Below are 21,600 nucleotides of genomic sequence, written 5' to 3' on the forward strand. Positions count from 1 at the left end.
TTCCTTGAAAACATGTTCTTTTGTTGGAAGTTGTGTTCGGACTTCGGAGTTCTGATTCGACTTCAACACTAATTGTATAGAGAATAACTGGTTATTGAAGATATTAATAATCCAGTTATTGTATCATTATATTGTTATTCATCATCTTTCTCCATCTAGAAATGCCCCCCCTGTTAACTACCTTACGTCCAAGTATTTATTTCATAATTGTATTAAACATACGAACATTGGCTTAAGGGTTAAGGTATGGCAGAAAATACGAACATTGGCTTAAGGGTTAAGGTATAGGAGAAATCCCGACAATTTTGTCGTCTTATTACAAACGTGCCCGAGAGAACATCTCGACTTATTTGGCACCTGTTGTCGCCGGGTTTTTTAGCAGTGAATACACTCCGAGTTTATTATATTATCGTTAGGGGATAGATGAGTATATGTGAGGGGCCTGTTTGATATAGTCATCTATTCCAGTTGATAGCAAGCATAGTGTCCTCATCTGAGGATAGTTACCTACCTCTAGTTGTGAGGGCTTACATGCTCTAGAGGCCATTTATTTATTTCACAGCAGTGTGTTTTACGCTATATTGTACGGTATTGTTGCCGAGCATTCAATATCATGTATGGTCGTTTGATCTTGTGTTAGGTTAAACTAACTCACATTCTATGTCTTAGTAATGCATAGTTCATGTTAGTAGTCTAATAGGTTAGGCCTAGGAGTGTGGTTGTTAGACTAATACCCGTGCGACTATTATCGGCCCTAAGGGGGGCCACGGTAGGTTACAGTACCATCAATATTTTCATTTGCTGACCCATTGCAGTTCTTATATAAGACTAATATGTGAATAAAGTATATATTTATAGTATCATGCTAATCAACCTTTCATTTTCAAAGTAACCTACAATTAATTCTCCATTTCATTATACTGTTATGAATTGCTTTGATTTTCCCTTTGAGGACTGTAATGGGTGGGATTTCTTTCTATTTTGTCAATATGTAATATATGCCAAATTTATATAAGTTTGATTTGCATGATGCTTTGTGGTATGTTTTGTTGTTTCAGGAACGATGACTAAATTGGGTTTTTCCTGAAAGATAAATGCGGATATATTTACTCCCATTATGAATTATTCGATTGATCTACTCAGCATTGTGAGGTATGTGAAAGAGACACTTGTTGATTTGCCTCACCCCCATTTACTAGTTGCCTAATGGAAATGTTATACTCCATCTTATCCGAGTAACATTAATTCTTTTTATTTTATTGTGTAGTTGAATTATCCAACTTTCCTCCACAGTAAGATTAAAAATGGTCCTTCGAACCAGATACTATAGTTGGTTCCTTAACGTTTTGCAACCCCTTCTATTATTGGCAATCATCATGTCACTTTCACATTCTTCAATATTATATATATATTTTCTTTGAATTTGTGATTAACCTAACCTAATTCTGGTTAGATATTTATCATATGTTTATTGTGTAAAGGTTGCTATAGATATAACAATGGAGGCTGAATACAGGTCACTGACCAGTTTGCGTGGTCATATCACGCGAGGTCTAAATTATATGACCGATGCTCTAACCAGTGATGCAGGAGTTCGCTATTTGGAACTTCAAAGTGCTTCTTTAGAGAAAAGGTGGAACAGTTACGAATCTCGATGGGACATATTTGTTGATAAATATATTGATGAAAGTGGTCATGATGAGAGGGAGGCTAAACATATTGACCTCCAAGATAAATATCATGAAATTGAACTTAAGCTGTCATTGTATATGAAACAATTTTCCCCAATATCTCAGAGTAATCTGCATGATAGTACTAATTCTATGATTAAGGTAAAGTTGCCTGAAATAAAATTGCAAGAGTTTTCAGGAGACCCTCTAGATTGGACTAGATTTTGGAATCAATTTAGTACATCTATTCATTTAAAGAAGGACATAGATGATGTTACTAAATATGTATATCTAACCCAATGTATTAAGGGCAATGCTCAAAAGCTACTTGCAGGTTTTAAGGGTGAAGCTTCTGATTATGGTGATGCCATTAAGGCGCTAACTGAAATGTATGGGGATCCAAAGAAGATAAGGCGAACTTTACTTAGGTCTTTGATTAATTTAGGGAAGCCTAAATATGTTAGAAGTGAAATATTTGATTTTAAGGTTGATTTGGAGAACTTACTCATGCAAATAGGTCATGATTCTGAGATTGATGTGTCGTCAAATGAGATGATATTGAGGGAACTTATTGTGTTAAAACTACCAAAAGAGGTAGAGGATTTCATGTTTGGTCTTTATAAAACCATGTACTTTAGTGTAAGTCAGATAAAGGAAGGTCTTCAACACTTATTAAATTTTATGGAACATGAAAATGAAGGGATTGCTAATAAGGGAACACCAGAAGTCAATAAAATTCGTTTCCAGTCACCAGCAAAATCTTCATCTCCATTTAAGGGTTCAAGTACTGTAGGTACTTACACTACACTTAGTAATTATTCTTGCATATATTGTAAGGGAAAACATAGACCCTTTGACTGTACGATTTATAGCTCTCTAAATGCTAGGAGGGAAAGGTTGAAGGTATTGAATCGATGTGTTAAATGTACTAAGGTACATCAGTCAACTGAGTGTGCCACCATTCTTAATATGTGTCCTCATTGTAGAAAAGGAAAACATCATTCTTTCCTTTGTATTAGTTCTCCAGGTTCAGTTGGTACTCCAAATATTGGTAATTCCACAGTAACTAGTAAGGATATTAACAGTGATAAATTGAAGGGTGACCCTGTAACAACGAATCAAGTGATGTCTATAATTCATAAACAGTCTTCTCGTCAAAACTACAGTGTAGCTCTTCCTACTGCAATGGTAACTGTTAGATCAGAAGATGGTCAGTTAATCTCAGTCAGATGCCTCTTTGATAGTGGAAGTCAACGTTCCTTCATTCATAAAGATTTGGCCAATAAGTTAAGCCTCAGAACAGTTTCTACTGTAAATATGATTTTGAATAGTTTTGATGGTATGGGTGATTCCAGGGATTATGAGATTGTTAACCCTGTAGTTTCTTTGGGAAATAGGAAAAAGAGAGTAACGTTGATTGTTGTGAAGGATATGCCTGAACCGATAACTCCTGGCCTTTGTGACACGATGAGAGATCTTGATAGGATAGGTTATCATCTTGCTGATAGAGATATAAAATCAGATAGAATTGACAATATAAACATGCTTATAGGTGCAGATTTCCTGGGAAATTATTTATCAGATATGAGACAAGTCAATAATGTAGATTTACTTGAATCTCCAGGTGGCTATTTAATTTATGGCCTAATTCCACATAGAGGTACGGATCATATTCATTGTAATAGTGCCCTTGTTGCTAAAGTGAGTGTCGAGTTAGGAGAAAGTGCTCCATTGTTGGTTGATCCTCGCACAATAAGCTCTGTCGTGGTGGATGATACTCTTCCTGTGCATAAATTGTGGGATCTTGATGTAGTTGGAATCATTCCTTCACAAGTTTCGCCAAGTGATGTAGAAACTATTTCCAAATATGAAACTACTGTTTTGCATAGAAATGGAAGATACTGGGTGGAATTACCATTCAAGCATAATCATCCTTTTCTCCCAACTAATTATAATGTAGCATTAGGTCAAATGTATAATCAACTAAAAAGGTTCCAGCATCAACCAGATCATTTGAAATGTTATGATAACATAATCAAGGAACAATTAAAGTTGGGTTTTATTGAGGAGGTTGAAAATCCTGTAATAAGTCCCAACACCCACTATCTTCCACATCATGCAGTCAGAAAGAACTCCTCCACTACACCCCTTAGAGTGGTGTATAATTGTAGTGCAAAGCCGAGTAAATCCTCTGCATCATTGAATGATTGTCTCATGACCGGTCTGTCATTAACGGAGAAATTATTTGATTTGTTAGTCAGGTTTAGAATGAATAAATTTGCCTGCATAGCAGATATTGAGAAGGCCTTTCTGCAGATTGGATTGCAACAGCATCACAGAGATTTTACTAGATTTTTGTGGTTAGAAGATCCATTTGACGAAAATAGTAGAGTAAAAACATATAGGTTTAGATCGGTTCTCTTTGGTGCTACTTGCAGCCCTTTTTTATTGCATATGACCTTACAGTATCATTTTCAAAGATCACATTCACCCTATTCAGGTGTTCTATTATCTAGTTTTTATGTGGATAATTTTCAGCACAATGCTGATAATGAACAGCAGTTGGTGGAATTATATGATGTGGCCAATGTTGAAATGAGTAAGGCTGGAATGAATCTGAGACAATGGAACAGTAATTCAAAATTACTTAAGGATCATATAAGCCAGAGTACAGAGGAGTCATTGGAATTTCCACTTGTGGACAAAATATTAGGTTTAAATTGGGAACTTTCAAGTGATTCATTATTTGTAAATCTGTGTAAATTTGAAACATTACAGTATGTTACGAAGAGACAATTACTGTCTCTTGTATCTTCTTGTTTTGACCCTTTGGGTATGTGTGTGCCTATTTTGATTAAAGGGAAGATATTAATTCAAGAAGCATGGAAAGAAAATATTGGTTGGGATGTAAAATTACCACCCTCATTTCTTGACAGATGGAATACTTTGGCTTGTGAATTATCAGAGCTCCCAACCTTCAAATTTCCTAGATGTATCTGTTGGATGGGACACTCTTATAGACTTCATGTTTTTGTAGATGCCAGTACTACTGCCTATGGTGCAGTTTGTTATCTCAGTAATAACAATCAATCTAATTTTGTAGCTAGCAAGGCCAGAGTAACCCCACTGAAAACTCGTACTATACCTCAGTTAGAAATAACGGCATTACAGCTAGGTACTCAATTTGCATGCTGTATCAAAGACCTTTTTCATCATTTCTTTATTGAAGAAGTCATAATTTGGTCAGACTCAGAAGTTGCTCTCCAGTGGCTTAAAAATAATAAATGTAAAATTACCTACGTTCAAAATAGAGTAGCTCAAATAAAGGAAATAGGATCCTCTTTCAAGATTTTATATGTATCCACCAAAGAGAACCCTGCAGATCTCCTAACAAGGGGTATTAGTATTACTCAGTTTCGTAAGTCTCGTTTATGGACCCATGGACCTTCATGGTTATCCTGTCCTGAAAAATGGCCTGAACAGAGATTTTTAGTAATGATTTGTGAAATCGTTTCAGAGATTGTTCCTGAAGTGCCTATTCCAGAACCTATTTTTGATTATAGTAACTACTCATCGCTTAGGAAGTTGTTGAATGTTACTAGAATTGTTTATAATTTCATTATGTGTGTTAAATCTGGTATTAGATTAGTCGATCCTCTTGTGTATTGGATCAGATATGTTCAAGATACACATTATCCCAGAATTTGTGCCTTCCTTAGGAAGGAATTGAACGGTCTTGAGCAGGATAAATTGCAATTTATTAAAGATATAGGTCTTTACTATGATGAGTCTACTAGTCTTATTCATAGTCGTGGTAGACTACACCATTCTAATTTAGACCAGAGTACCAAATTTCCTGTCTTAATACCTTCCAAGAGTCATTTATCTAATCTCTTAATTGATTTTGCTCATGAAAAATGTCTGCATGGTGGAGTTAAAGAAACTTTGTCCTATCTTCGCAGACAATATTGGATACCAAAGGTGATATCAACCATTAAGAAGTTCTTAAGACATTGTGTAAATTGTAAGAGAATTGAAGGTAGGAGATTTGATTACCCTGGTCCTCCTCCACTTCCAGCTGTAAGAGTTCAATTTACACGGCCATTTTTTCATACTGGTATTGATTTTTCAGGTCCCATTACCATAACCCAAACTGAAGATGGTAAACCCCATAAATATTATATAGTACTTTTTACATGTACTGCATCAAGACTAGTTAATTTAGAGTTAGCATGTAACTCGAGTGCATTAACGTTCATTAATATTTTTAGACGATTTTGTGCTATCTATTCTGCCCCTGTCACTGTGATTTCTGACAATGGTAGTAATTTCTTGTCCAGTGCTAAATTTTTTGATCAATTGTTGATGCAAAGAGATGTAAAGGAATATATGGCTGTTAATAATATACAATGGAGGTTCATTGCATCCCGTGCTCCTTGGCAGGGGGGATTCTATGAACGCCTCATTGGACTAACCAAGTCCTGTCTAAAAAAGGTGCTGTTCAAGAAAAGAGTTAATGCAGATGAATTAGAAACTGTGTTGAAGGAAATTCAGTGTAAATTGAATAATCGTCCCTTGACTTACATAGATGCAGAAACTCCCATCGAACCTCTTGCCCCAATTCATTTATGGTGTGGTAGGATCATAAATCCTATGCCATCAGTAGTGCTAGATAGTCAAGAAGATCCAAACTTTTTGGATCATAGTGAATTCAATAAACGTTACAGCCAAGTTTCTGTTATTCTTAACCACTTTGAAAATATGTGGAGAAATGAATACTTAATTGCATTACGTGAGAAAAATTACGGTGGCTCACAAGCATGTCAGGATAAAGCTCCACTTGTAGGGGACGTAGTTATTGTTGAACGGCCAGGTCCGCAACATGAGTGGCCTTTAGGTCGTATTGTTAAATTGTATCCAGATAAAGAAAACATCGTAAGAGTAGTGGATGTTCTGTACAATGGATCTATAAGTAAGCGTACCATAGACAAATTGGTTCCTTTGGAAATCCACTCGCCACTTATAAACTCCACAATAGTGCAGGGTGAAGAATCACAACCTAACGTTAGTGGTGAAACCAAACCGATTCATGGAGATAGTGTGAGTGAAGTGCGTCCTTTAAGGAAAGCAGCTTTAAAAGCTGCCAAGCTCCGTCAATATCTTATTGATAATGATCAAATTTAAAGTTTTGAATTTATTTTGCTTGTTGGGAGTGTGTGTCGAATGTTCGACTCAACAGAATCAGTTCTGCTGTTAGTAGTCTTCTGATGACGTCACATGAACGGTTTCCATTATTTTATTTCTTGTTCTTTGATTTCCAGTATATTTAATGTTTGAAATATAGATTTATTTCATTATTGGAGTTTGTTATTATTGTAACAATATAAGGATGTTCTTATTTCATTAAAATTATCAACTTTTCCTTGAAAACATGTTCTTTTGTTGGAAGTTGTGTTCGGACTTCGGAGTTCTGATTCGACTTCAACACTAATTGTATAGAGAATAACTGGTTATTGAAGATATTAATAATCCAGTTATTGTATCATTATATTGTTATTCATTATCTTTCTCCATCTAGAAATGCCCCCCCTGTTAACTACCTTACGTCCAAGTATTTATTTCATAATTGTATTAAACATACGAACATTGGCTTAAGGGTTAAGGTATGGCAGAAAATACGAACATTGGCTTAAGGGTTAAGGTATAGGAGAAATCCCGACAATTTTGTCGTCTTATTACAAACGTGCCCGAGAGAACATCTCGACTTATTTGGCACCTGTTGTCGCCGGGTTTTTTAGCAGTGAATACACTCCGAGTTTATTATATCGTTAGGGGATAGATGAGTATATGTGAGGGGCCTGTTTGATATAGTCATCTATTCCAGTTGATAGCAAGCATAGTGTCCTCATCTGAGGATAGTTACCTACCTCTAGTTGTGATGGCTTACATGCTCTAGAGGCCATTTATTTATTTCACAGCAGTGTGTTTTACGCTATATTGTACGGTATTGTTGCCGAGCATTCAATATCATGTATGGTCGTTTGATCTTGTGTTAGGTTAAACTAACTCACATTCTATGTCTCAGTAATGCATAGTTCATGTTAGTAGTCTAATAGGTTAGGCCTAGGAGTGTGGTTGTTAGACTAATACCCGTGCGACTATTATCGGCCCTAAGGGGGGCCACGGTAGGTTACAGTACCATCAATATTTTCATTTGCTGACCCATTGCAGTTCTTATATAAGACCAATATGTGAATAAAGTATATATTTATAGTATCATGCTAATCAACCTTTCATTTTCAAAGTAACCTACAATTAATTCTCCATTTCATTATACTGTTATGAATTGCTTTGATTTTCCCTTTGAGGACTGTAATGGGTGGGATTTCTTTCTATTTTGTCAATATGTAATATATGCCAAATTTATATAAGTTTGATTTGCATGATGCTTTGTGGTATGTTTTGTTGTTTCAGGAACGATGACTAAATTGGGTTTTTCCTGAAAGATAAATGCGGATATATTTACTCCCATTATGAATTATTCGATTGATCTTCTCAGCATTGTGAGGTATGTGAAAGAGACACTTGTTGATTTGCCTCACCCCATTTACTAGTTGCCTAATGGAAATGTTATACTCCATCTTATCCGAGTAACATTAATTCTTTTTATTTTATTGTGTAGTTGAATTATCCAACTTTCCTCCACAATTATAGCAGTATAGCGGTGGTTGGCGGTGCTAGTGACTATACTATGGCACCTACTAAGGATTTGTCTAGTGATTGCATAGCGCAGATAGTGGGGCTAATGGCTGCAGGCCATACAATCAAGGAAATTTGCCGGTTTACTGGTGCTGGGCCGACGAGTGTTAAGAAGTACGTTCGGTTATGTCGTCAGGGCGGCTGCAAGGAAACACCAACATTTAAGCCTCGGCCTGGCGGTGTCAGGAAAACATCCAAACGTGCTACTAACTTCCTGAAACGTGCTGTGGAATCCCAAACGTCTACTACAGCTAGGAAAATAAAGGAGGAGAATCCTGGAGCCTTTGCAAACGTGTCAGTGAGGACAGTGTCACGGCGCTTAAATGAACTGGGGTACAACAGCTACAAGCGCACCAAGAAGCCTCTCATTACCAAGAAGCATAAGGTAAAGCGGTGTAATTCTGCCAAGAAATATGGACATTGGACTGATGAACAGTGGCTCAGGGTTCTGTGGTCTGATGTGGCAAATTTTAACATTACATATAATTGTAACTCTCGAGTGTATCGTCGTAAAGGTAGTGACCCGCTAGATCCACGGTACATTGAGAGTAGAGTAAAGCACCCTGATACTATTATGGTCTGGGGCTGTTTCAATGGACTGGGCCCTGGAAAGGTTGTTGTGTTACCCCCTAATGTGAGAGTGAATGCTGAAATCTATATGGACCTCCTTGCTGAACATTTGCATGAGTTATTTGAATTAACAGGTGCACAGGTGTTCCAGCAAGACGGTACACCTTGCCACACTGCCCGTGCTGTCAAGGATTGGCTGTCTGTGTGTGAAATTCCCGTCATAAACGATTAGCCAGGTAACTCTCCAGACATTAACCCCATTGAAAATATCTGGAACATCATTAAAAAGGACCTACAGAAAAAAGACGTCAGCTCTCTGCCGCGTTTGGAAGCAGCCATCCGAGAGTCGTGGGCCAATATACCTCCACAATATCTTCATAATTTGGCTTTGTCACTTCCCAAACGGCTACAGCAGGTTTTGAAGAGGAAGGGTGTTCCAACAAAATATTAATCAAGGTAATTAAAACTTTTTATTATGTTTCATTCCCAATATAAATGTACGTAGAATGTTTTTGGTGTGTTTTTATGGGGGGAGGGGGTGGTCGCATTACGAATATGTTCAAGAATTTCTCGTAAATACTATTCTAGTATATATCAATTCTTCCAAATCAGCCATCTCCCTCACGCTAGCATCCTCTGTCCATCTCTTAAAACATTGTCCTACATTATGAGCGTAATCCAGGAAAGTCATTTTCTCGTCGTTCCTCAAACTTTGAAACCTATCATTATAATATTAGCGGTCATTCTGAAACACTTGCAATTCTTGATACTCCTTCCTTGGGTCCTGAGAAAGGACAAGTAAGCATTGCGTCCTTTCCCAAAGAGCACAAGCTGCAAAAACAGAATGGTATTTTTTTTTTTTTTGGAGTGCATATCCGTTGCAGTAGATATACAAGCCTACATCATCAGATAAAGGAAGGATTCAGTTGGTAGATCAAGTGGTTTAACTATCTTCTTGCCATTTCATCATTGATGCGGCTGTTTCAAAATGATCGAAGAACTCTTCTGGAGCCTCTTCTGTGAAACTTGGAATTAACCTCTGGGCATCCGACACATTAAAAATGGGATCGTACATAGCAGGGGCCTCCTCTGTCTGTGTTGCCGACTTTGCATGGGCGTTCAACAGCTCCAACTCCTGCATATGTCCTGCAATCTCTCTTTCCTCTTCCTTATCCTTTTATTCTCAATCCCACTAATTTTCTTCTCGTTCCCTCTCCTTTTTTTCTCGTTCCCTCTCTTTTTCTTACATTCTCCTAGCATGTCTTGCGACTTCCCTCTTTTCTTCGTTCTCTTTTGCCATCATCTTTAACTTGTCCTCTGCTGCAATTCGCCAAGTCTCAGCCTCTACATCTAAATCTCAATCTGTTTTCATGCCTCCAGTTTGTGGGTCAGCTGGTCCTTGCTTCGCTACAAATTCTTCCTCAGCTTCCTCCAATAGTTCAGGAGCTGCTAAGATATTTTCTTCTGACAACTCTCCTGAGTTTATCAAAGCTTCAAAGGCTAGACACTTGATTTGAGCTTTAATCATTCGATTAATTGCATGGCCACCACATGCCATCAAAATAGAGAGCCATTGAGCTTTGGTTACATTGGTTTTTGACAATTCCTGAGCATTTGCGTTATTCATATAATCTTGGATATTAAACTGTTGCTACTTCTACTTTAACAATATTTGATACCTCTCAATATATATATATATATATATATATATGTATATATATATATATATATATATACATATATATATATATATATATATATAAATATATGTATATATATATATATATATATATTGTTAGGTTGTTTGACTGTCAAACAACCTAGTTTCATTTTTTTTGTAACTGCCCTTTTCTCCGTTTAGGTGGGTGTTTTTGTTTACTTGTGTCACAATGTGAGTGGCAAGAATTAGTCAGGTTTGGGAAGCCAGATGGACCAGTTCTCGTAATGGAGTCGAGAAAAAGCAGCAGACCCAGCTTTGGAGTATCTCCTAGTTGGTGGTGACTTGTCCTTAACCTAGTCCTCGAGGTCGTTATGGATTTGAAGAGTTGTTCTTCGGTAGCAGCAAAGTGGCTGCTGTATCGACACTGGCGTTGTTGTTCCCGCAGTGTTCGATGGACGTCCTCGAGGATCAGGGATTGTTTGTGGATGTTTATTTGTTGGAAGAGCCAGTGTATGGGCTCGTGTTTATTATTTCATTAATAATGAGAAGATTCTTTTGTTAATTGGTCCTTGCTGCTGCTTACTGTGTTTGTTTGTTTGTTGAGTATTGCTTATTTTATTTAACATTTTTTTTGAACGTTTAAGTTTTCTGTTTTTGATATTGTAATGTTATCTGAATTTATGCTGTGATCATGTATGTGTCTGTGCTTCCCATTACCTGTACTCACTTGTAATTATTGTATATAATCTTGTAAGATAAACTAGGTTAATGTACTTAAGTGTTTTCTGTTTTACCCACTCCTTTGGTTGTTGCAGTCCATTGGTTCATTTCAGTCCCAATTCGTTTAGTATTTTTTTTAAAGAACCTGTTGAACCATGAAGGCGGTTCATAACATTTGGCGACCTTGCCAGGATTGGTTCTGTTTGGGCTGGTGGTTCTGTGACATCTTTGGGGGTGGGTGAGAGTGTGATCTGAAAAAAAAAAAAATTTTTGAATTTTTTTTTTTTTTTTGAGTGTGGAGGTGTTAGGTTGTTTGACTGTCAAACAACCTAGTTTCATTTTTTTTGTAACTGCCCTTTTCTCCGTTTAGGTGGGTGTTTTTGTTTACTTGTGTCACAATGTGAGTGGCAAGAATTAGTCAGGTTTGGGAAGCCAGATGGACCAGTTCTCGTAATGGAGTCGAGAAAAAGCAGCAGACCCAGCTTTGGAGTATCTCCTAGTTGGTGGTGACTTGTCCTTAACCTAGTCCTCGAGGTCGTTATGGATTTGAAGAGTTGTTCTTCGGTAGCAGCAAAGTGGCTGCTGTATCGACACTGGCGTTGTTGTTCCCGCAGTGTTCGATGGACGTCCTCGAGGATCAGGGATTGTTTGTGGATGTTTATTTGTTGGAAGAGCCAGTGTATGGGCTCGTGTTTATTATTTCATTAATAATGAGAAGATTCTTTTGTTAATTGGTCCTTGCTGCTGCTTACTGTGTTTGTTTGTTTGTTGAGTATTGCTTATTTTATTTAACATTTTTTTTGAACGTTTAAGTTTTCTGTTTTTGATATTGTAATGTTATCTGAATTTATGCTGTGATCATGTATGTGTCTGTGCTTCCCATTACCTGTACTCACTTGTAATTATTGTATATAATCTTGTAAGATAAACTAGGTTAATGTACTTAAGTGTTTTCTGTTTTACCCACTCCTTTGGTTGTTGCAGTCCATTGGTTCATTTCAGTCCCAATTCGTTTAGTATTTTTTTTAAAGAACCTGTTGAACCATGAAGGCGGTTCATAACAATATATATATATATATAAATATATATATAATATATATATATATATATATATATAAATATATATATTTCCTAACAATACACAGAATCCTATCAACACCAAATTTTTCAAAACCTTTAATCAAAACACGGCCCTTTTATCATCATTATTTATATCAAATTCTCTTGATCCTGGGTCTGGGCACCAAAAATATAGCATATTATGGTCCTGTGTCTAGGAACCAAAATATAATATTACATATATCACAGCAGATAAGGTACGCAACACTCTCGAGTTCCAAACTCACCTCTATTTTTTATAAAAAATCTGTTAAAATTGAAAATGTTAATACCCGAGCCCACAAACAGTTATATAACTCCAGACAGCAATATACTGTACACAACACTAAATATCCAAAGGTCTCTTATGTACACTCAAAATAAAACTGGGTAGTTGTTATTAAGATCTATTCAAACAACTTCTAACTTTGATTCGTTAACAGGATACGAGCGGGTATGAAATAAACACTGATGACTGAAATAATAAATATCTTCTATATAAATCACAACACTGAAAATACTCACATGAAAAAAAAATCACTCAAAATATTAGGTATGAACAACACATAGATTAAGAAAAAGAATGTTATGCTCAGAAAATTATACTGTATAATTTTTTGACTTGAAATATTAAATCTGTATAAACCTTAGGCAAAGACAAAACAAATAATTACACTCTAATGATTAAACACTTAAAGAACTTACATAGAGTAACTGATAAAGTTACTAACTTCAGATATTTTCGTAACTCCCACTGGCCCAGTTGCAAAAATTTACTCAATGCCACGTCTCCCACAACACGAAAAATTCAAAATCCCCTGCCAAATTTACAGCAAGGTTTTTAACTTACTACACGCGATATAGGCTGGGGTATAAAATAATTTTAGAGAGGACACATCAGAGACAATTGGAGAGAGATAGAGAGGGTGCGGGGTACTTATGCTCTTTTACAGGACGGATGTTTTTTCTTTGGCCCCACGCATCCCTGGGTGGGCGCTTATTTAAAAATTAGCTACTTCCAGAAGGTTCTATGTATGAGATCTGGAAACATTTGGGGTTGGCCTAAGGGCATAAGGATTGCCAATGATTGCTAATTTGGACTTGTTTTGATGCAACAACGAGACAACTCTCTCAGCTTGCTCAGCAAACCCTATGTCCTCGAAATAAAAAAACAGATAATATATAACACTATGGTTTTCAAGAACTTACAAACACGTGGCACATATAAGAATTGCGTATTTTTAAACAAAGACGACGCAATGCCTCATGAAAAATATGAATAACATTTACATAAGCTCTTGTTCATAGCTCGTATGGATCATAAAACACTCTAAATAGCTTACATAAGACTTCGTAACAAAATACATGAAATGAGAAGCTAATTTTTAAAAATAACATAAAATTACATATACTGAATTGAATGAAGAACACAAATAAAAACAAATAAATTAACGACGATAGTCTTACGTAATTTACATAACAAACATATTCCTACATGAGGGGAACTCACCTTATGGGCTAGCTATCACCTCTTAATTAAACAAGTGAGTTTATAAGTAAAATGCATGATCGAATTACTTACTCTAGACTAAACCAGCTTCGAAAGAATATATATATATATATATATATAATATATACATATATATATATATATATATATATCTATATACATATATATATATATATATATATGATATATTTATATATATACACATATATATATATAAATATATATATATATATATATATACATATATATATGATTATGTATATATACATATATAGATATATATATGTATGCATATATATATGTATATATATATATATATATATATATATATATATATATATATATACACACACACACATATATATATATATATATATGTATATATATATATATAACGGATTTTGAGCGAAGCGAAAAATCTATTTTTGGGTGAGATGGCCATGTCGTCCTGATGGAAGTTCCTATAGGGTAGCTTCCTAGGGTATATTACAACTACGGCGATATTCCCAGAGAATTTACCTTAAGGTACCAGAATTCTAACTCCTGGAGCGAGTATCCCACGTGAAAGGGATATCGCGACATATCAGAGGACGTATTCTAGACACGTCACATGGCAATATACATCCTGGACAGAGATTTCGTCTCGTAGGAGGTGATTGGCGAGATACGAATTCGGGAAAGAAAAAGGGGAGCCGCTCCCAAGGCTTCCCTATCCCCCGATTCGTATGCGTGCCTGGCGCCAATCCTGGCGCCATCTGTATTCCTTGTAGCGTACACGAGGTGCTACAGATACTGTATGTAGGGAGGGGTCCTACAGCCCTTTCCTAGAAAGGCAAGGGCGGGTCCATCAGGACGACATGGCCATCTCACCCAAAAATAGATTTTTCGCTTCGCTAAAAATCCGTTTTTTGGGCTCAAGCCATGTCGTCCTGATGGAAGTGTACCAGAGCATTACTGTATCTGTGGATTCTCAGAACGTGCCGTACTCCCCGGAGGTAATTTTTTCCCGGTCGACTAGACCTAGAGACCTAAGATGTTACCGTTATACATCTTTTCAACTAACTATAAACTATGTTAGAGCTTCCTGCCCCCTACAGGGAAGAGTCCTACTAGACTCTGGAAAAGTCTCGAAGAGTACATATATCTATGTATGAATACCAGGCAAGCTAATATAGTGGTCTCGCCCTATATTAAGTAAAGCATAGTTTGTAAAGAACCACTGCGTCAATATGAAATATCGACCAGTCCTCCGCACAATACTTGTATTGGACAAAGGTTTTATATCCGCATAGGAGGAAAACCAATGCAACATAGCTTGCATAAAGGAACAATTCTATTAGAATTATCCCAGATAAGGTACATAGAATGAATGCTCAATTATACCAATAAATTGACACAGGTGAAGGAGACGCAAGGTTCTCAAGAACCAGATTATTGACAGGCAATAAATAAACAGGTTAACCACAATTATATATATATATATACATAAGAAGAGGATAACCCAAAACTTTAAGCATAAGTATGATAGTAAACAGAGCTTGTTTGTCTGAAAGAAAAAACATTAGATGCCACTTTTAAGATACCAAGGTATCAAAGTCATAAAAGCCTGTATTACAAATCAATGACATTAGCGTTAGAAACGCTCAGCACACATGTCTGCACTTATGCTAGGTTCACCTTCGGAAATGGAACAGTCTGGATGGGCAACACAGTGCCCTCACTTAGTTTGTAGTACAGTATGTGACTACACACTCACCCTGGAATTAATCGTCCCAATTAAGACCACTGTTCCTCGCAGAGTTAAAAAGTAGGGTTAACACCGCGACCCACTGCTACCACAGATCTCTTTTAGTTCCTCTACTTGCTTCGCATAGTGGAGAAAGAACACTCTGGAAGACTTCCAACCAGTGTATGAACGGAGATGTTCAAAATCCATACAATTAAAGAAATTTAAGAATGAGGCAACTTTCCTCGGATCGTGACCTACGGGTGTATTGTCAGGATCCGCTCTGCGAATAAAATATGTGATTTTCGCTCTGAGTTGATTCAGAGATAAATTTGACCACCCTTGAAGTCTGAATTTCTATGAAGATAGACCTTTAGGCATTCTACTGGACATAGAGATGCATCTTCTTTCAGAGGGCAGATTCTCCAGGGACCCCACCTGTTGGTGGGTAACTCATTCTTGGCGAGAAACGTAGGATCCGGAAACAGGTTCAGTTCTCCCCCATCCAGGAACTGAACACGACCTGCCTCTCTCGAGAGGCTACAGTATCACTAACCTGGCCCCGGACGCGAGTGCAAAATAGGAAAATAACTTTTTGTGTCAAATCCTTTAACGCACACTCTTCATTGCTCAACAGAGAAGCGAAATGAAGAACTTGTCTAAAGACCATGAAATGGGCTTTGGAGGTGCTGAAGGTCTGAGCCTAGTACAGGCTTTTGGGACTTTATTAAAGATCTCGTTACCTAGGTCGACCTGGAAGGCATATAGAATGGGTCTTGTCAAAGCAGACTTACACGCTGAAATCGTGTTCGCTGCCAACCCTTGACCAGGGAGGTGGAGAAGAAAGATAAGCAGAAGTCTGTCAAGATCTCCTGCGGAATCTTCGCCTTGACAAAAGGCCACCCATTTTCTCCAAGATGACTCATATTGCCTTCTAGTAGATTTGCACTTATATTCCTCAAGGAAGTCTATACTGGCTTTCGAAATCCCGAAACGCTTTCTCACCGTTAGGGAGAGAAAATCATGAGCTGCAGGGTCCGGGTTTTCTGTAATGAAGCGCAGACAGTTGACTTCTGGACTCGCTGGGTCAGAACTGGATCTGGTAGTGGTACAAACTTCAGCTACAGTTCCAATGCCAGGAGGAACCACACGCTGTTCGGCCACTTGTGGGCCACTATTGCCGCTACCCTTTGAAGGATCTCAGTTTGTTGAGGACCCTCAACAGAAGGTTGTGAGGAGGGAACAGATAAATCTTGGACCATCTGTTCCAGTCGAGGGACATCGCGTCCACTGCCTCCGCTAAGGGGTCCTCGTACGGGGCACGTACAGGGGCAACTTCTTGTTGTCTTTCGTCGCAAAGAGGTCTATCTGCAGTTCTGGGACTGATTCAGAATGAAGGAGAATGATCCTGCGTCTAAGGACCATTCCGACTCTATCGGTGTGAACCTGAATAGAGCGTCCGCTGTCACATTGCGGACTCCTTGAAGGTGAACTGCCGACAGGTACCACTTCTTCTTTTCCGCCAATCGGAAGACGGCCAACATCACCTGGTTGAGAGGTGGTGACCTCGATCCTTGTCGATTCAAGTATCTCACAACTACCTCGCTGTCTATCACCACCTTATGTGGATCGAGTGACGCGGGGAGACTCTCTTTAAGGTAAGGAGCACTGCCCTAGCTTCTAGAAAGTTTTATGTGAAAGGTCTTGAATAGCCTGGACCAAGTCCCCTGGACTTTTTTCCGATGAGAGTGACCTCCCCATCCCTCCTTCGAGGCGTCTGAGTGAATCGTCACCGACGGGGGAGGTGGCTGAAGAAGAGCCGACTTCTTTAGATGTCTGGCTTGGGACCAAGGCCTGAGAAGAGTACTTAGCCGAAGCGGCTGGTCTTCTCAGATCTCTTCACGCGTTTGATGCATAACTTCTCCAAACTCCGATTGCATCCTTTAGCTGTGCTCTTAGCACTGGGTCTTTCACCGAAGCAAACTGGAGAGAGCGCAGTACTCTCTCCTGCTCGTGTCTTGATATCCTTTCGGAATCTTGAAGTCTCTTGACAGAACCCGCTATCTCCTTCCTTTTCTTTGCCGGGGTGGAGAAACGATGTGACAAAGGGTCCCAGTGGATTCCCAGCCACTGAAACTTTTGAGATGGAGAAAGTCGAGACTTTTTCTGTTGATCTTGAAGCCTAGGTACTCTAGGAACTGGATCACTTGACTGGAAGCTTGCAAGCATTCTGTCTCGGATGCTGCCCACACCAACCAGTCGTCCAGGTAGGCTACTACCTGAATTCCCTTTAGGCGTAATTGTTTGAGAGCTACGCTCGCAAGCTTCGTAAAAATCCTTGGGGCTATGTTTAGTCCGAATGGCATGGCTCCGAAGGCGTATAGTCTTCGTTGTAGCCTGAACCTAGGTAGGGGGAGAGTCGATGGCTAATTGAAATGTGCCAATAGGCGTCTAACAAGTCTATAGAGACGGAATATGCCCTCTCGGGCAGTAAGGTCCTTATGTGTTGCAGTGTTAGCATTTTGAATTTGCAATTCACTATGAACTTGTTGAGTGGCGACAAGTCTAGAATGACTCTGAGCTTTTCCGAGTCTTTCTTGGGAACACAAAACAGCCTCCCTTAGAAATTGATGGGCTTCACCCTTCGGATCACCTTTTTTCTCCAACAGTTCTTGAACGTACTCCTCCATAACGGGGGTGGAGTGTTGGAAAAACCGAAGGCACGGGGGTGGAGTGCCGTACCAGCTCCCGCCCAGTCCATTCTTGAGTAGGCTGTGGGCCCAGGGATCGAAGGTCCACCGATCCCAAAATTTCAGAAGTCTCCCTCCTACCGGTATCACCTCACTTGGACTGCCGTCCTGAGGTCTTGCCTTCCTGACCACGACCACCCCTGAATCCCCTTCCCCTTGAGGGGCGTCTAGACGAGCCTCTGGCTGCTCCTCTAGGCTTTGCTCGAAAGGAAGTAGACTGCCCTTCGAACGCTGGGGTGAATGCCGTGGACTGTGTCGACACGGCCTGGGGTACCCACTGAAAGGTGGTCGGGGTTTGTGCCACGATCTGGGGCACTGGGGGCAATGGCAATTGCAGTTGCTGTTGCTGTCTAAGAGGCTTGGCTGGCCGAGACGGTAGCCTAGTCCTCATAGTCTTCCTCTTTGGTTGAGGACCCTCATCCGGGGAAGACTTTCTTTTGATAGCCAGGCCCCACTTCTGGAGAAGGTTTCTATTCTCCAAGGCGGCCTTATCAACAACTTCTTTGACCAAGTCGGTAGGGAAAAGGTCTTTTCCCCAAATGTTGGAGGAGATTAGTTTCTTTGGCTCGTGCCTCACCGTAGCCGAGGTAAACATGAACTCCCTACAAGCTCTCCTTGCCTTGACGAAGCCATAAAGGTCCTTCGTCACTGTGGCCAGATGAGGCTTGGCCACTACCATGAACATTTCATGGACCTTGGGGTCACTTGCCATCGTCTCGAGAGTAGTCTGAAGAGACATTGAGGCAGTCAGTCTTTCTTTTGTATCGAACTCACATCGCAAAAGAAAGTCAGACAGCTTAGGGAGGTCCTTGCCGAACTGACGTCCGGCAATATCAGCCTCCAACTTTCCCACTGAGAACGTAAGATGGAAGTCCTTCCAGTCTTTGTGGTCCATAGGCAGGGCCAGCGACAAGGGTTTACACTCCTCTAGGGAGGGGCAAGACTTGCTGGCCTCGATTGCTTTTAGTACAGCCAGAAACCCTTTCTGTAAAAAGGGGAAGGCTCTAGTAGGCGAGGACACAAAGGAAGGGAGCTTCCTATTCAATGCGGCTACCTTTGAGTTAGAGAAGCCCCTCTCTTTCATCGAGGATGAAAGTAGAGCTTGAGCCTTAGCATGGTCCATCACTATGACCTCCTTCGGCTCTGTCTCCTCCTTTGAAGCTGGTTCCTTCCTCAGCCGGACATAACAGTCCGGATATGATGCCTTGCTGGGCCAGAATTCCACCTCCAGGGGAACTGAGCCCAGCTTATCCCAGATGACGATCTTTCCAGTCGTCATCGGCATGTGCTCAGCATACCTCCATGGGTTAGCATCTGAGCACAAGGGAAGGTCTTTCACATTGAGCTTTTTCTGGGGCCCATGTGATTCTGCAAGGCTCTGCATTCGCAGTTCCATTGCAGCCGCCTTCTCCTGATTCTCCTTCTGCATTTGTTGGATCATTCCAACAATAGAAGAGAGGGCCTGTCCCAGCTCTAATGGGAGACCGGCCGATATAGAGGGCTTGAACTTCATCCTGGGCTTCTGCCAGGAGGTCTTCCTCCTGACACCCGTCCACATCAGACATCCTGTCATCTAGCTGGATGTCTTGCATCGCGACCGCGACTTCAGCATCCACCTGGATCTGAACTTAGGGGATCTCCTCTTGAGGCTGGGGAATCACTGCATCAGCTGATGCCTTAGGGAAAGGATACGCCCTCATCTTCTCACTTGGAAGATAAGGGCCAGAAGTGTTCTTTTGGAAGCCCCTTACCCAGGTACGAAGCTTCTTCCTAGCTATTTAAATGTCTCAGTAATCAGGTTAGTGCACACAGTACATACCTGAGGGTCCCAATACCGGAGATCATCCTTGGACACAGCGTATGCTGCGTGTCTCCTACAAAACTCATGTCCGCAGAGGTTCTTGCTGCTGACATTGCAGAAAGCACTTCCCCACTTCGGAGTGTCCTTCTGTAAAGAGAAGAAATTTCCATGAGTATCAAGTGAACTATGTATCACTGGATATGCATAGTATAGCATAACAATTCAGAAAGGAAAGACACACCCTTGTGTTTCCCTCACAACCCATTGTTGCAGCCTTCCAGATAATAAAATCAAAATGGTTTATCTCTTCTAGAGTAACCAATGCAAGGTTTCCAGAGGAAACAGGTGGAGCTCACACCTAAGCAATGATTTTAAAATCCTGGATAATAGACAGGGAAGAACTCAGCTTCCTATCTGTAGGGCAACAGCAAAGGGATGTGCAAGAAAAAACAATAGTGTTAGAAGACACAGTGCTGTACCAAAACCCTTACCATTAGGGGGATGTGTGCCGGCCTGCCTTTGCCGGCCGGCACACACCACAACTAGCTTTAAAGTATACTACTTAACAGCTATAGGGCGGCAGCACTCTGGTTCAAATGCTTGTGCCGGTCGGCAGCAACTGCCGGCCGGTAACAGCCAGTGTTGGCCGGCAATGGCTGCCGGCCAGCAACTACACAAGGTAGTACCCAGCTGCCGGCCACACTCTTGGTGACCGGCAGACAAGGGCTGACATAAGCCGGCCGGCAAAGGTACAAGACCGATGCCAGCCGGCAGCAAAAGAACCAGAGGACTACACCTGCCCGGCTGCCGGCCTCATAGGCCGGCAGCCGGGACAGGTACAGCACTTAGAAGAAAAATAGAATGGATGCCGGGATAAGAGTGGACACAACCTCCAAGCCCGGCAACCGAAAGAGTGCATATAAGGAAGGGGAGAAACTAATTCAGGCTTCCTTGACCCATGCCGTCTGGCTCTGCCGGCAGGCATGGATGAGGGACCAAGAGAGGTCCGGGCAGCACTCGAAAACATAAGACCCTTGCCGGCCAGCAGCTCTGCCGGCCGGCAAGGGGCTGAGTCAATTCCACATCCTAACCTATACTAGGTCCAGAAGTAGAACGACGTACAGTACAGTAAGACCCCTGCCGGCCAGCTCTGCCGGCCGGCAAGGGGCTGAGTCAATTCCACATCCTAACCTATACTAGGTCCAGATGTAGAATGACGTACAGTACAGTATGAAGAAAGAGGGGGAAGGGACAAGAGGGTCCTGCCAACCTTGCTTTAGTGACAGATCACCCGCAGCCAAGAAACTTATCTTAGCCTAAGGGAGATCTAAGGGGA

General features: G+C 40.2%; 1 protein-coding gene across 1 annotated transcript; it reads left to right on the forward strand.

The window, feature by feature from the left end:
• Positions 1-1,499: 1,499 nt before the first annotated feature.
• LOC137657431 (uncharacterized) lies at positions 1,500-9,231 on the forward strand. The gene is made up of 2 exons (XM_068391767.1): positions 1,500-6,770; positions 8,353-9,231. Exons 1-2 carry the CDS (start codon positions 1,500-1,502, stop codon positions 9,229-9,231), a joined length of 6,150 nt encoding a protein of 2,049 aa, XP_068247868.1.
• Positions 9,232-21,600: the final 12,369 nt, after the last annotated feature.

This window comes from Palaemon carinicauda, chromosome 18, assembly GCF_036898095.1.
Source record: "Palaemon carinicauda isolate YSFRI2023 chromosome 18, ASM3689809v2, whole genome shotgun sequence".
Taxonomy (NCBI): Eukaryota; Metazoa; Arthropoda; class Malacostraca; order Decapoda; family Palaemonidae; genus Palaemon; species Palaemon carinicauda.